Source organism: Vulpes vulpes, chromosome 8 (assembly GCF_048418805.1).
Source record: "Vulpes vulpes isolate BD-2025 chromosome 8, VulVul3, whole genome shotgun sequence".
Classification (NCBI taxonomy): domain Eukaryota; kingdom Metazoa; phylum Chordata; class Mammalia; order Carnivora; family Canidae; genus Vulpes; species Vulpes vulpes.
In genome coordinates, this window is record NC_132787.1 from 93,234,313 (window position 1) to 93,247,897 (window position 13,585).

Here is a 13,585-nt window from a genome sequence, read left to right on the forward strand (position 1 = left end):
AATATTATCAAATAATACCGCAGTTATTATAGGAAACCTAAGATGAATAATGTAATCTTTCATCATTGATTAATGCATATAACTTAATTTGTGGCTTTTTTGTTTTAAAACTGCTCAATCTTATTAATGTAACATAAATAATTTTGTGTATTTCTGTTCTTTAGTGACTGAAATTAAAATGACAAATCAATAGCGTTATTATATTGCCCATTATTATTATTCACAGGCATTGGAGGAATTCTGTCTACTAATGTGCTACTTGACTTTTGCTTTTATTACCTTCAGGGGATCAAGCCCGTACCTTTTTCTTACAGTCAGGCCTGCCGGCTCCTGTTTTAGCTGAAATATGGTAAAGTATTCTCTTTTCTAGATGAACTTAAATTTCTGATAGTCTGGTTTTGTTTTGTTTTTCTTTAAAGGTTTTATTTATTTATTCATGAGAGGCAGAGAGACAGGCAGAGGGAGAAGCAGGCTTTCTTCAGGGAGCCTGATATGGGACTCGATCCTAGATCCTGGGATCACGCCCTGAGCTGAAGGCAGACACTCAAACGCTAAGCCATCCAGACATCCCTGTTTTTGTTTTTGATACAGTGTTAATATAAAGTTATTTTTACTCATAGTCTGCTCTTGCTAAGTATTTCTTCAGCTTTTAGGAAAATAAATTTTACTGAGTAAATGACTAAAAATAATTGAGATTTTGTTCTATTGGACAATTTTTTTTTTAGATTATACTTATTTGAGTGAGCAAACAGATCAGTAGCGAGGGGGTGGAGTGTGCAGAGAGGGAGGGGCAGAGGGAGAAAGCAGACTCTGGGCGCTCCATCCCAGCACCCTAGGCTCATGACCTGAGCTGAAGGCAGATGCTTACCAACTGAGCCACCCATATGCCCCTGTATTGGACAAATTTTTAATGTCCTTTGAATTTTTAAGGAAAAATGGAAGCATCACCGTTGAAAAATGTTTCTTTATAATTTGGCAGACTCTCAAAATCTTCTTTCTGTTACTTTGTAGTTATTTATCTCTTTCATCATCTATAAGCCAAAATTAGCTCTGCCTTTTCCTGCTTCTACCTTAATCAAAATTGTTCTTCATATTATCTAGGGTTTTGTTTTTTAATGCATTTATAATAGATATCAACCCCTACCCCATCTTTCTTTCCACTTGGAATATTCCCATACCTGGCAGAGTACTGGACACATAACAAACTTCCAGTAAATATTTGAGCAAATTAATAAATTAAATTTAGAATGATTATACTCTTGAATAGTTTCTTTCTGTCCACACTGGAGGTATTATCCCAAAGGTCTCATAGCTTCTCTACACATGGATTCCATGTAGACTGGCAATATTTCATTAGATGCTATCTTTGGTCAGTATTTCTAAATGTACAGGTTTTAACTTTGCTTATTTATATATATATGTGCTTATTAAGTATTGATCTGTGTGTGAATGCTGTGTCATTTTTTTCTATTTTATCATCCTCAAAAATACTAACCTTACATACCAATCTACCCACCTCATGGTCCTTCTAGGGCTTTATCAGACCTGAACAAGGATGGGAAGATGGATCAGCAGGAGTTCTCCATAGCAATGAAACTCATCAAACTAAAGCTGCAAGGCCAACAGTTGCCCGTAGTCCTCCCTCCTATTATGAAACAACCTCCTATGTTCTCTCCTTTAATTTCTGCTCGTTTTGGTAGGTATTTATTAAATGACAGTTAAACTTGATTCCTAGACATAATATTTAGGGATTAAAAAAGGGTTTGTTAGCCTAAAACAATAATTCTCAGACTCCAAGTTAGTTCTCATGTCTGAGATAAGATATGAAACTGACTGTCATAGCAGGGGTGTCCTTGTGTCCCAGTTTTCCAGGGACAGTTCTGATTTATGCCTGTTGTCCTGGCCTCAAGTCTGGTTAGTGTTCTCTTTCATAATTCCCAGTTGGATGATAAATTATATGATCCTCCCTAGTTAGAGCTGATCTTAAATACTATTCTTAGTTTCCTCTCTACTCTGTATGAATAACAGAAAAAAATGTGAACAATTTTAAACTCACTTGAAATGATTTAAGTTGGGAAGTAATTTAAAATTATTCCTAAGTAGAAATTTTTCTAATTTAAAGGTTAATTACCCAGCTAAATTTAGGGCTAAAAGTTGCAGACTTTGTGCTCCTTAATTTACCATATTCATCAGAGAAAATCCGTTTTCTGTTAATTTTGATTAGCCAATTTCTTATTAATTATATATGAGAAACACTCATCGGAATGGAACATTCAACTAGGTATCTCTGTGTATCTGAAGCTTGTTCTTTCATTCCAGATGTTAGATCTTAAAATACTGAATTCTTACAGTGAGCTCTAGAGATAAATACCAGATCATTGTGTGACAACCATACTTATTAGTGTACCTAGTAATCTGCAGTTAGTAAATGAATAAAAGTCATCATTTTATTCCTTTTAAAGAATTGTTCTTAAATCCATGGATGTGTTACTTATAAGAAAAGTGAAATATGTGGCATACTTCTTAAAAATAATGCATATGCATAAATGGGTCTACTAAAGTATCTAGTAACTGGAATATCTTTTGGGGGGAGGGGACATTGGGGGAATATGTGTATGTATATGTGTTGAGTAACTCAACAGGACTATATTTATTATCCTTACACAAAATCCTACATTTAATCAGGTGATGCAGTCTTTCTTTGAGAATACTAACATTTAAGTGGAAAAGCCTGCTTAGTTTTCATCATGGTGCTAGAAGAGAGTCTTTAACTCCTTAGTAGGCATTCCCGTAGTTCACATAGGTCAGAATATTGATATTAAAAGCAATGGTGTACCTCCCTCACTGCTAAGTCAAAGCTGCTTTAGTGAACTTTTTTAACTAAGACTGTCCGTAGTGTCTCTATAAACCTGGATGTGCTCACTTGTACTGTCAGTTTGTTTTCTGGCATGTGTTTTATAGTCAATTGCTAGCACTGGGAAATGTGTTCTGTTTTGTGTCTAGGAATGGGAAGCATGCCCAATCTGTCCATTCCTCACTCATTGCCTCCAGTTGCACCTATGACAACCCCCTTATCCTCTGCGACTTCAGGGACCACCCTTCCTCCCGTAATGATGCCGGCTCCCCTAGTGCCTTCTGTTAGCACATCATCACTACCAAATGGAACTCCTGGCCTCATTCAGCCTTTATCCATTCCTTACTCTTCTTCAAGTAAGTAGCTAATGAGTCAGAAACTGTTGGAGAAAGAACTGTTGTGTCCTGGTTGATACAGATTTTATACCTTGTGATATTATTTAGTGTTAACCTTTTTCTTCATTTCTTTCTTTTCTTAGCATTGCCTCATACGTCATCTTACAGTCTCATGATGGGAGGACTCGGCGGTGCTAGTTTACAGAAAGCCCAGTCTCTGATTGATTTAGGATCTAGTAGGTATGAAGGCTTAAAACCTACAACTTTTTATGCTTTCAATAAGGAGTATTTAACAAAAGATTTCTTTTTTTTTTTTTTTTTTTTGGAAGCTCTGAGCTTATCCAGGTTTTACTTTATAATGCCCAAATGTAAAAGTGCTTAAGGTAAATTTACTACTTATAACTAATAGAAAATAATTTTTTATTTTTAGAATCAGCAAATGTTTGAAAAAATGTTTCACATAAACTAAAAACGTTCTGCTGTCTTTTTTTTTTTTTTTAAGGTTTTTATTTATTTATTCATGAGAGACACACAGAGGCAAAGACATAGGAAGAGGGAGGAGAAGCAGGCTCCATGCAGAGAGCCCAATTCAGGACTCGATCCCAAAACTCTGGGATCACGCCCCAAGCCAAAGGCAGATGCTCAACCGCTGAGCCACCCAGGCGTCCCTTCTGCTATCTTTTTAATTAGTCAAGTTTTTGCCCCCAAATTATATACTCTATGTTTCTCAAAATCTCATAAACATGGTATATTATTACTTTTTTCTTGAGCAAAGATTTTATTTATTTATTCATGATAGACAGAGAGAGGCAGAGACACAGGCAGAGGGAGAAGCAGGCTCCACATAGGGAGCCCGATGGGGGACTCGATCCTGGGACTCCAGGATCGCGCCCTGGGCCAAAGGCAGGCGCTAAATCGCTGAGCCACCCAGGGATCCCCTGACCTTGTTTTTCATAACATCACTGAGCCATAGTTTGCCCATCGAGAAGGTGGGGACAATAATACCTTTTGAGATTGTCATGAGGATTAGAAATAGTATTTGTAAAGGCCCTAGCACAGTACTCAGCCTGGCATAATGTTCTGTACTTTGTATGGTACTTGTTTTCCTAAGAATGAGGTTAAATTATTTAAATTTTTAAAATATCAAGCACAAAAGCAATTACTGTTGTACTATAGAAGGTACAATTCTTAATGTCTCTGCCTTATAAGGTTTAACAAAATGTATTTTATTTAGTAACATAAAGATTTTAAATTAATTTTGTTACAGCTCAACGTCCTCAACTGCTTCACTATCTGGGAACTCGCCCAAGACTGGGACCTTAGAGTGGGCAGTTCCTCAGCCTTCAAGATTAAAATATCGGCAAAAATTTAATAGTCTTGACAAAAGCATGAGTGGGTACCTCTCAGGTAAGTGATATGCAGTGTTTAAGAATATGAGAGAGTTAAAGTTTTTTTATATGAATTTCTACTAAAGAACATTTAGTTGAGTTTGTACTCTGTAGTTCACCTAAAATTTTAACATCCAAAAAATTTAGCAGCCATTTGATAAATACAAATATTTTAAGTTGTGTGAGAGTTCAAAATGAGATACAACCTCATTGATTTCTTCAAAGTTCTTACAGTGAAGATGAGCACACAGGTAGACAGCCAACTTTTTGGAAAAAAAGACCTCTGTTTTGAGAAGATTAAGCCTCACTCTCCAGTGCGGTAAAAGGAGAACTTCCCATGACAAGGACCAGCATGTGGCTCTTAGCCCTCAGCTTTTTCCCTGCAGTACTCTTCCTCATTGAGTCTTTCTGTACTTGCCCTTACTAAAACCCCCATGAGCATTGCCTGCCCTTTAATGTTCCAACCCAGATGTGCCCATAAGACTCAACCTTAGGTCCTTACAGAACATTGGAGTCCATGCTAGAACATTATCCAAACTTTTCTAATTAAGGATAGTGAGGGGGATATAAACAGAGGATAATAGGCAAGTAGAATTCCTACCTTCTAACTTTCACCCTCTCTCGTCACTCAACAAGTAATTTGCAGTTTAGACAGAGTAATAAAATAAGTGTTTTAAAATAATAGAGCTTTAAAGTTCTAGAGAACATAAAATGGGAGATGCTAATAGTAAAAGGATCAGACAAAAATGTAGGAAGAGAGCATTTAAGCTCCATCATGGAAGGAAGAGTTAGAGTTTGGACAGATAGAGATTGAAGCTGAGAGCATTTGAGGGTGACAGAAGAACTCTGAAGAGCAAAAAGTACACAGCATGTTTGGAGAGTTTGAAAAGTAGTCTATGGAATTAGGAGTATGGGGTCTGTAGTTGTGCATTGGGGCAGGGGAGCAAGAAGGCTTTGGAATTGATTGGACAAGCAAAAATACACAGTGTTTTCTTTAAAGGTATATAACTGTGAAAAATAAAAAATAAAAAAGCAAAGTAGGGGGTGATTGGGCCTTGGGTTGGACTGCTCCTTTCTATACACTTAGCCCACCCTGTTTGCCTCTGAGGTCATATATATCAAAGTCACTAGAAATTGAAGGAAGAAAAAGAAAGACAAGAGAATTCTGCACACAAAATTCAGGATAGTAGTTCCCTCTCCTGGAGGAGGTGTGAAGATAAAGTCGTGGAACATAGTTTCAAAGCATTTGGTGATTTAATTTTCTTCCTCTTCCCTTCCCACTAAACTCTTGTGATTTATTTAGATTAATTCATTGACTCGTAGTTTCTGAGCCACATATCTTTTGGGCACTCTGTGATGCACTGGAGTTGGGAAGATATGGTCCATATCTTTGAGGAGTCCATAGTATTTAGATCACATAATCATAGTCTTTGATTAGTGGTTTAAAAGTGCTATGATTGGGACACCTGGGGGGCTAAGTCGGTTAAGCGTCTGACTCCTGATTTCAGCTCAGGTCATGATCTTAGGATTGTGAGATCAAGCCCTGCATTGGGCTCCACGCTCAGCAGCGAGTCTGTCCATCTCCTTTCCTCCCTGCTCACTTGCTCACTCATTCTTTTAATTTTAATAAATTAAAATCCTTAAAAGTAATAATAAAAATGCTGTGATTAATATAGATGAGAAAGTGACCAATGCTGAGGATATGAGAGAATTTCACAGAAGAGAAGACATCTGAGCTGGACCGTGTAGGATGAGTAGTCCACTAGGGAGAGAAGGAGAGACTAGCATTATAGGCATAGGAAATAAGATATCCAAAGGATTGGTGGTAGACCAACAGTGTAGAAGTTCATGTGAGCTTTTTGTAGTAGAGGACCCTGATGGCTCTCTGTAGCCCTTTGTATTATTTACACTTGCACATATTTTAGCCTTCCACCAGTAGGTTTTTAATCATTTACCTTCCTACCTTCCTTCCTCTTGTTTATTCTGTTGCCTAATGCTAAGGGATCTACTTTCAGTTGTTTTTGACCAAAAGCTGAGACATTAGTTATTAGACTTTTTTTTTCAGTTTGAAATAACCTTCCATTTCTTTTTATTAGAAGAGTCCTCCTTTTAACATAAAGATCTCAAATTTCACTTATGTGAGATCTAAGGAATAATTATTTGGGAGATGGTAGAAGCTATTTCCTGTGTTTTTTCCATATGTGATTTCTGTCAAATGACCAGGGTTTCTTTTTTTTAAAGACTGAAAAAGATTTTTAAGTTATATAATATAAACATCCAATTGCACGTTATAATTTCTGGTGTATCTGTGTTTGTTTCATATAGTATAAATAGTTTTGATTACCCAGACCTCAGGTTCAAAGCCCAGTGAAACGATGGGTTAGCAACGTTCAAGCTGGCTCTGTAGTGGGAGCTATTGCTGAGGAAGAGTGGGTGGATGTGCTCTTTTTCTGTGCAGGGTGGTCCTTGACTCAGGCAAAACCCTGAGTAGGGTCTGACTCTTCCAGTACCCATGGCTCAGTCATCACTGGGGAGTGGGAGGTGAGATACCTGCTTCACTGACTAGGACACCTTCCCTAGAGAAGTCATGTTATTTATCATGATCAGAAAGTCACATTCTTGCCCACCAGATGTGAATGCTCCTATGAATCAGACAGGACTTTCTGTTCTAAATGAATTCCTGGAATTTTCTGTGTGACCATTATCCTGACATGAAAATGCAGGTAAAGAAGCCTGTCAAACATACTTTTGATTACTGAGGGGGAGAAAAGAAGTTGGAACAGTTTATTACATATGGTAAGCATTCAGTGAATGCTGTTCTTATTCTCAGACCCTATCCCATAACTCCCCACTGCACCTTAGAGAATTTAGGATTACAACATTATTCGTCACTTTAGCAAATATTTATTAGGCATGTGTGTACCTGGGACTGGGTGTACAGTATGTTAGTAAATAAGGGAGTCAAGGCTTTTGTCTCCATAGAACTTAGTAGGATAGTGGAAACAGACAATAAACAGGTAAACAGGAAGCTAAATATTACATTACAGATTGTGATGAGAGCTGTGAAGGAAACAAGCAGAAGGTATGTTGGATCATAGGATGGACAGAAAAGGCATTTCTGAGAAGGTGGCATTAAATTGGGACTTACAGGGGGAGAAGGACCCAGACATGCAGTGATGTTGGATTATAGAACGTGATGTTGGATATGGGTGTACATGAGACAGAGGGATCAAGGGTGACTTTCTGCTTTCTGGCTTGAGCCACTGGAGAAGCAGTGATGCCACTCAGAGAGAGGGGAAGGCTGAAGGTAAATGGTTTGGGTGAAGATTAGGAAGAAGGGTGCAAATGGGGATTGAGAGAGTCATTTTGTACATACTCGGTTTGAGATGCCTGTAAAATACTTCAGAAGTTTTTTTAGTTGGATATAGATGTCTAAACCAGAGCAAAGGTTTGAGGTAGGGTGTACATTTGTGAATTATCTACGTGCTATTTAAAGTCACAGATAGAAATGTGAACACACAAAGAGAACAGAGTGCCCAGGACAGAGCCTTGGGGAATGCCAGCATTTACAGGTCATTTGGAAGAGGGAGAGTAGAGACAGAGGATAGATCATAGAGAGATCAGAAAGTCAGAAGATGCTAAGAAAGCGATGCTTCAAGGTACACAGGGAGAACGAGGAGGCCAGAGAGCTCAGCCTCCAGTACTTTCTGTGGCAGCACATGGTCCTCCGTGTTGGTCAGTGGTGTGTACTGTTATTTTCTGAAACGACATGGGGGAATGCTTGAGTTACCAATTCTTGATTTTAAATTTCTTTGGTCAAAGACTGTGTTTTGGTTACTGCTGAATGGTCAGCACCTCTTTGGTAAAACCTTTTTGATGTTAAAAGTTCCCAGGATAGCAGCAGTATTATTTTATAGAATACAGTTATTTGGGTTTGTATGACTTTAAAGAGGCTAAAGAATTTTGTTTCTTTCTTTCTTTTCTGGTTTTCCCCACTCAATCAGGTTTTCAAGCTAGAAATGCCCTTCTTCAGTCAAATCTTTCTCAAACTCAGCTAGCTACTATTTGGTGAGTTTGTCCACTAATTCATGATTTTTAACTATATATCCTTTGTTGTAAGAAAAATACTATTTCTGTAAAAGTTTGTGACTCAAAGATGTTCCATAAAAGCAGCCATTTGAAGGTTAATGCAACCTTGAAAGCCAGTAAAACTGTACAAATTGTTATTCTTGACAATGTGGCATTTAATTATTTTGCAAGTAAAACTAGTTTGCCTTTTCATAATGGCACCTATGGAAAGTTAGAGAATATCTCATTTGTTATTTAGAGCTAAATGTGATTTGAAAGGTGAATTATCCATGAAATGGAGACAAGCCACCTTTTCAGAAGGAATCTTTCCTTTTCTGTTTCAAAGTTTCTCCCCACCCTTGGGTGAGAGGACAATAAAGGGTAAAAATAAACTCTTTTCCCTATATACTTACATTTTACTAAAATATATTAACCCAACTGTTTTACTATCATTATTCTCATTTTAAAATTAAATATTAAACTTTTGAAAATACTTTAAGTAGACTTTGTTTATAAGCTGTGAGCGTTCACATTTGCTTTAGGACTCTGGCTGATATTGATGGGGACGGACAGCTGAAAGCTGAAGAATTCATCCTTGCAATGCACCTCACTGACATGGCCAAAGCTGGACAGCCATTGCCACTGACGTTACCTCCTGAGCTTGTCCCTCCGTCTTTCAGGTGGGCATTTCTTGAGATGAAGAGGCATGGTTTTGATTCCTGGGCAGCCATGATTACTACATTGTGATCTCCTAAGGCCTCTGCTCTAGTTGAGTGAGAAGTTAAATATTTACAATCCATTTGATTTTGGTATTTAGTGAGTTACACCAGGAAGGAATAAAAATAGGTGTGTTTCCACCACATTATAGATAAAGAAACTGACAACTACAGAGATTAAGAGCAGACATGCTCATGGCCAATAATCAGTAAATGGCAATGGAAATCTAAATCTCTCTAGCTAGATAGTCCATATCCTGCTGTACACTGTGACTTTAGACCTTCTTGCATTCTAAATGTCTTTAATACTGCATTCTAAATATTAAATGGCTCAAGCCATTGGTAGTCTAGCTGTATATACAGTCTAGAAATTCCCAGACTGCATGTTTTTAAATTTGTTGTCTGCTTTTCTTAGAGGAGGAAAGCAGATTGATTCTATTAATGGAACTCTGCCTTCATATCAGAAAATGCAAGAAGAAGAACCTCAGAAAAAATTACCAGGTAACATGGAGTGTCTAAGTTGTGTATCTGTAGTGGGTTCTCTTAAATTTTACTGTAAGATGTAAATGAGTATTTAGAATTTTCACATTCTTAATATTTTATATGCTATAAGAGAAAATTATTCAATAAGTTGGGTTGGATTTTGACATCAATAAAATTAAGATAGTTAAAAATGAGAAGTGTATTTAGGAAGAAGAGATAGTGTATGTATTTGGCAAGAATGTGTATATTAGACAACTTAATTAAAATGTTTATCCCACTTAAGAAAAATCACTATAGCAAGCTTTGTGATGAAATCTTCAGCTGTAAATGAAAGTTTAAATATTGATTGAAGAAGCACATGGGTAGATGTTTTAAAGTATTAAGATGTTAATGAAATATATCAAATAAAACAAGTACATAGCCATATAGCTTTGTTTGTCCTTGAAGAAAATGCTGAGAAAAAAGTGGCAGGAATAGTAAAATTATTTTTCTCTCTCAGATGGATTCAAACTTAGAAATTTGTTTTCCAAAAATGAAAGTAAATACTATTTACATTTGAGTTAAAATTGTCCTTAGAAGAACTATCCAGAGAGAAACAGCACTCAAATGATCACAAGGCATGAGTGTGTTGAAACTGGAATCCACGTTCTTGGGCTCTTCATGTGAGAGTGCTTACAATATACTTTATTTAGTTACTTTCGAGGACAAGCGGAAGGCCAACTACGAGCGAGGGAATGTGGAACTGGAGAAGCGGCGCCAAGCCTTGATGGAGCAGCAGCAGAGGGAGGCAGAACGTAAAGCCCAGAAAGAAAAGGAAGAGTGGGAGCGAAAACAGAGAGAATTACAGGAGCAAGAATGGAAGAAACAACTCGAATTAGAAAAACGCTTGGAGAAGCAAAGGGAATTGGAGAGACAGCGGGAGGAAGAAAGGAGAAAAGAGATAGAAAGACGAGAGGTTATTTTTAAGTTATTTTTGTTTCCTAAGAAAATGATTATATTTAATAAGTGGCTCCACTCCATTTGATTTAATAATGGGTATTTTTCTTGTGCCTCTTTCTCTGCATCATTCATTCTTACCCTCTCCAACTCTGAACCTTCCTTCCCTTGCTGAGAGGAGGAGGGCCCTTGCTTGTGAAAGGTTTTTAGGGTTGGTAACGGGTAGCAAAGGCATGCCTGCAAATTATATGTCACTCAGAGGAGTACTGATTGCAAAGCTGAGATGAGCAAAGAGCTGAGGTTAGTGAGCCAGAGGAAGGAGTCCCTCCAGGCAGATCATGAATGAAAGGAAGCTTTGGATCCAGAGTAAGTAGCCACAGAATTAGAGCAGCAGAAAGCTGAGACCGTGGGGCCGAAGGTCTGGAAGGGAAGCACAAGGGTGAGCTTGCACAGGTCCTTGGGATAAATGCTGTTGTGTGGTGTCCCCAGAAGAATTGGCTTTGTTTTAAGGGGCTTGGGATGGAGCACAGTAAATCATAATGACACTGAAGTAATGTCAGTAGAAGGTGTTTCTTCTCTGACACCAGAATAAAGGTACAGCAGTTCCTATTAACATTTTTATTTCTGGAATTGTCCTTTTGTTTAAGATAAAAGTTAACTACAAACAAGAAGATGGTCCCATGAAACAATCAAAAAGTCTGACGGGTAATGTTGCTTTTGTGGAAGTCTGTAGGTTAGGCCCACTGATAAAACTGGGTTTGCTCAGAGACCCTTATGCTAAAGCCCACTAAGTGCTAAAGGCTGCCTCACCTTTATCTTGGTCATCCTATCAGTTTTTGAATGATGCAAAATTATTAAGTTAAAAATATTATTCATTATTTTCAGGCAGCAAAACAGGAACTTGAAAGACAACGTCGTTTAGAATGGGAGAGGATTCGTCGACAGGAGCTTCTCAATCAAAGGAATAGAGAACAGGAAGAAATTGTCAGGTTAAACTCTAAAAAGAAGAGTCTTCATCTTGAGCTGGAAGCACTGGTATGGCTAAAGTTTAAGTGAAATTTCTCTGAATGATGCTGGAGTTACCTGTTGAAAATGTCTTTTTTTTTTTTTTTTTTAAGATTTATTTGTGAAAGAGAGCAAGCAAGCACAAGGTGGGGGGATGGGCAGAGGAGAGGGAGAGGTGGACTCACCAGGGACCCTGACTATGTGGGACTCTCAGGGTCCTGGGATCAAGACCTGAGCTGAAGGCAGATGCTTAATGGAGTGAGCCACCATGTATAGCCATGTTGTAGAGCCAAGCTTAGTTCTTCTTTAATTGGAGTCTAACATTTTATTTGGTTGATGACTTGAAATTAAAATTTTGAAAAATTACATTTACAGTCAGAAAGATACTATTTTATGCCTTCAAATGGATATAAAAGCATATCACAATTATTATTCATGCTATAGTACTAAAAATCGTTTACTTCTTTGTGTAGCTACTTAGATTTCTGTCTAAACCATTATTTTGACTATATTTGTCCTTAAAAGTATAGGAGGGAACCTTAAGATTTAGGTTTTTTTTCCCCCAAGAACCTGGATTACATACCAAGCAGTAGCATAGATTAATGTGCAGTCTGGAAGGTCTAGAGCCTATACATGCTGAAGATAGTCACATGAACTTGAGGGTGAACATAGCATATTCCTTTTAGCATGTATTTCTCAAATATAAAATATACTTTTCAGTAAAAACTTTAATTATCAGTGATTTTTAAGCTTCATTTCTCCTCCTTACCTTGCTGTATTAGTCTGCTAGAGCTGCCATAACAAAATACCACAGACTGGTATTTTGCTAGACTGCTGTATTCTGCCATAACAAAATACAACAGAAATTAATTTTCTCATAATTTTGGAGGCTGGAATCCAAGATCAAGATGTCAGCAGGCTTGGTTACTTCTGAGACCCCTCTCCTTCCCTCACAGATGGCTGCCTTCTTGCTGTGACCTCACATGGCCTCTCCTCTGCCTGTGCATCTCTGGTGTCTGTTTTGTGTCCACATTTTCTTTTTCTTTTTTTTTAATTTTTTTTTAATTTATTTATGATAGTCACAGAGAGAGAGAGAGAGAGAGAGGCATAGACACAGGCAGAGGGAGAAGCAGGCTCCATGCACTGGGAGCCCCACGTGGGATTCGATCCTGGGTCTCCAGGATCGCGCCCTGGGCCAAAGGCAGGCGCCAAACCGCTGCGCCACCCAGGGATCCCGTGTCCACATTTTCTTATGTCATAAATCAGATTATATTAGGGCCCATCCATATAACCATATTTAACCTATGATCTCTTTAAAGACCTGTCTCGAACATGAGAGACTCCTAACTCTGGGAAATGAACCAGGGGTGGTGGAAGGGGAGGTGGGTGGGGGGTGGGGGTGACTGGGTGACGGGCACTGAGGGGGGGCACTTGATGGGATGAGCACTGGGTGTTATTCTATATGTTGGCAAATTGAACACCAATAAAAAGTAAATTTATTAAAAAAAAAAAAAAAAAAAAAAAAAGACCTGTCTCCAAATACAGTCACATTCTGAAGTCCTGGGGATTAGGACTTCAACATAATAAATTTGGGGGGAATACACTTCAGCCCATAACACTTTACCCTTCTCCTTAGCCTCCATTAAGAATCTCTGCTGGGTTTGTTTTTTTTTTTTTTTCACCTACTTCTCAGAAGAAAAGAAAAGGAATATTTGATGTAGGAGAATAGAATTGTGGCCAAAGGGATCCCTGGGTGGTGCAGCGGTTTAGCGCCTGCCTTTGGCCCAGGGCGTGATCTTG

The 13,585-nt window shown here is 38.1% G+C and overlaps 1 protein-coding gene across 27 annotated transcripts in view; it reads left to right on the plus strand.

The window, feature by feature from the left end:
* ITSN2 (intersectin 2) overlaps positions 1 to 13,585 on the plus strand; it is a 128,923-nt gene that overhangs the window by 37,160 nt on the left and 78,178 nt on the right. For all 27 annotated transcript variants that reach the window (XR_012003206.1, XR_012003205.1, XM_072767553.1 and 24 more), the window contains 10 exons: positions 286 to 349; positions 1,533 to 1,696; positions 3,004 to 3,210; positions 3,333 to 3,429; positions 4,457 to 4,596; positions 8,582 to 8,645; positions 9,188 to 9,325; positions 9,777 to 9,862; positions 10,537 to 10,799; positions 11,666 to 11,815. Coding sequence is in view for 25 of the 27 variants with exons in the window: in XM_072767553.1 (XP_072623654.1) it covers positions 286 to 349; positions 1,533 to 1,696; positions 3,004 to 3,210; positions 3,333 to 3,429; positions 4,457 to 4,596; positions 8,582 to 8,645; positions 9,188 to 9,325; positions 9,777 to 9,862; positions 10,537 to 10,799; positions 11,666 to 11,815 (1,373 nt within the window). In the remaining 2 variants the exon portion in view is untranslated. The remainder of the gene's footprint in view (positions 1 to 285; positions 350 to 1,532; positions 1,697 to 3,003; positions 3,211 to 3,332; positions 3,430 to 4,456; positions 4,597 to 8,581; positions 8,646 to 9,187; positions 9,326 to 9,776; positions 9,863 to 10,536; positions 10,800 to 11,665; positions 11,816 to 13,585) is intronic.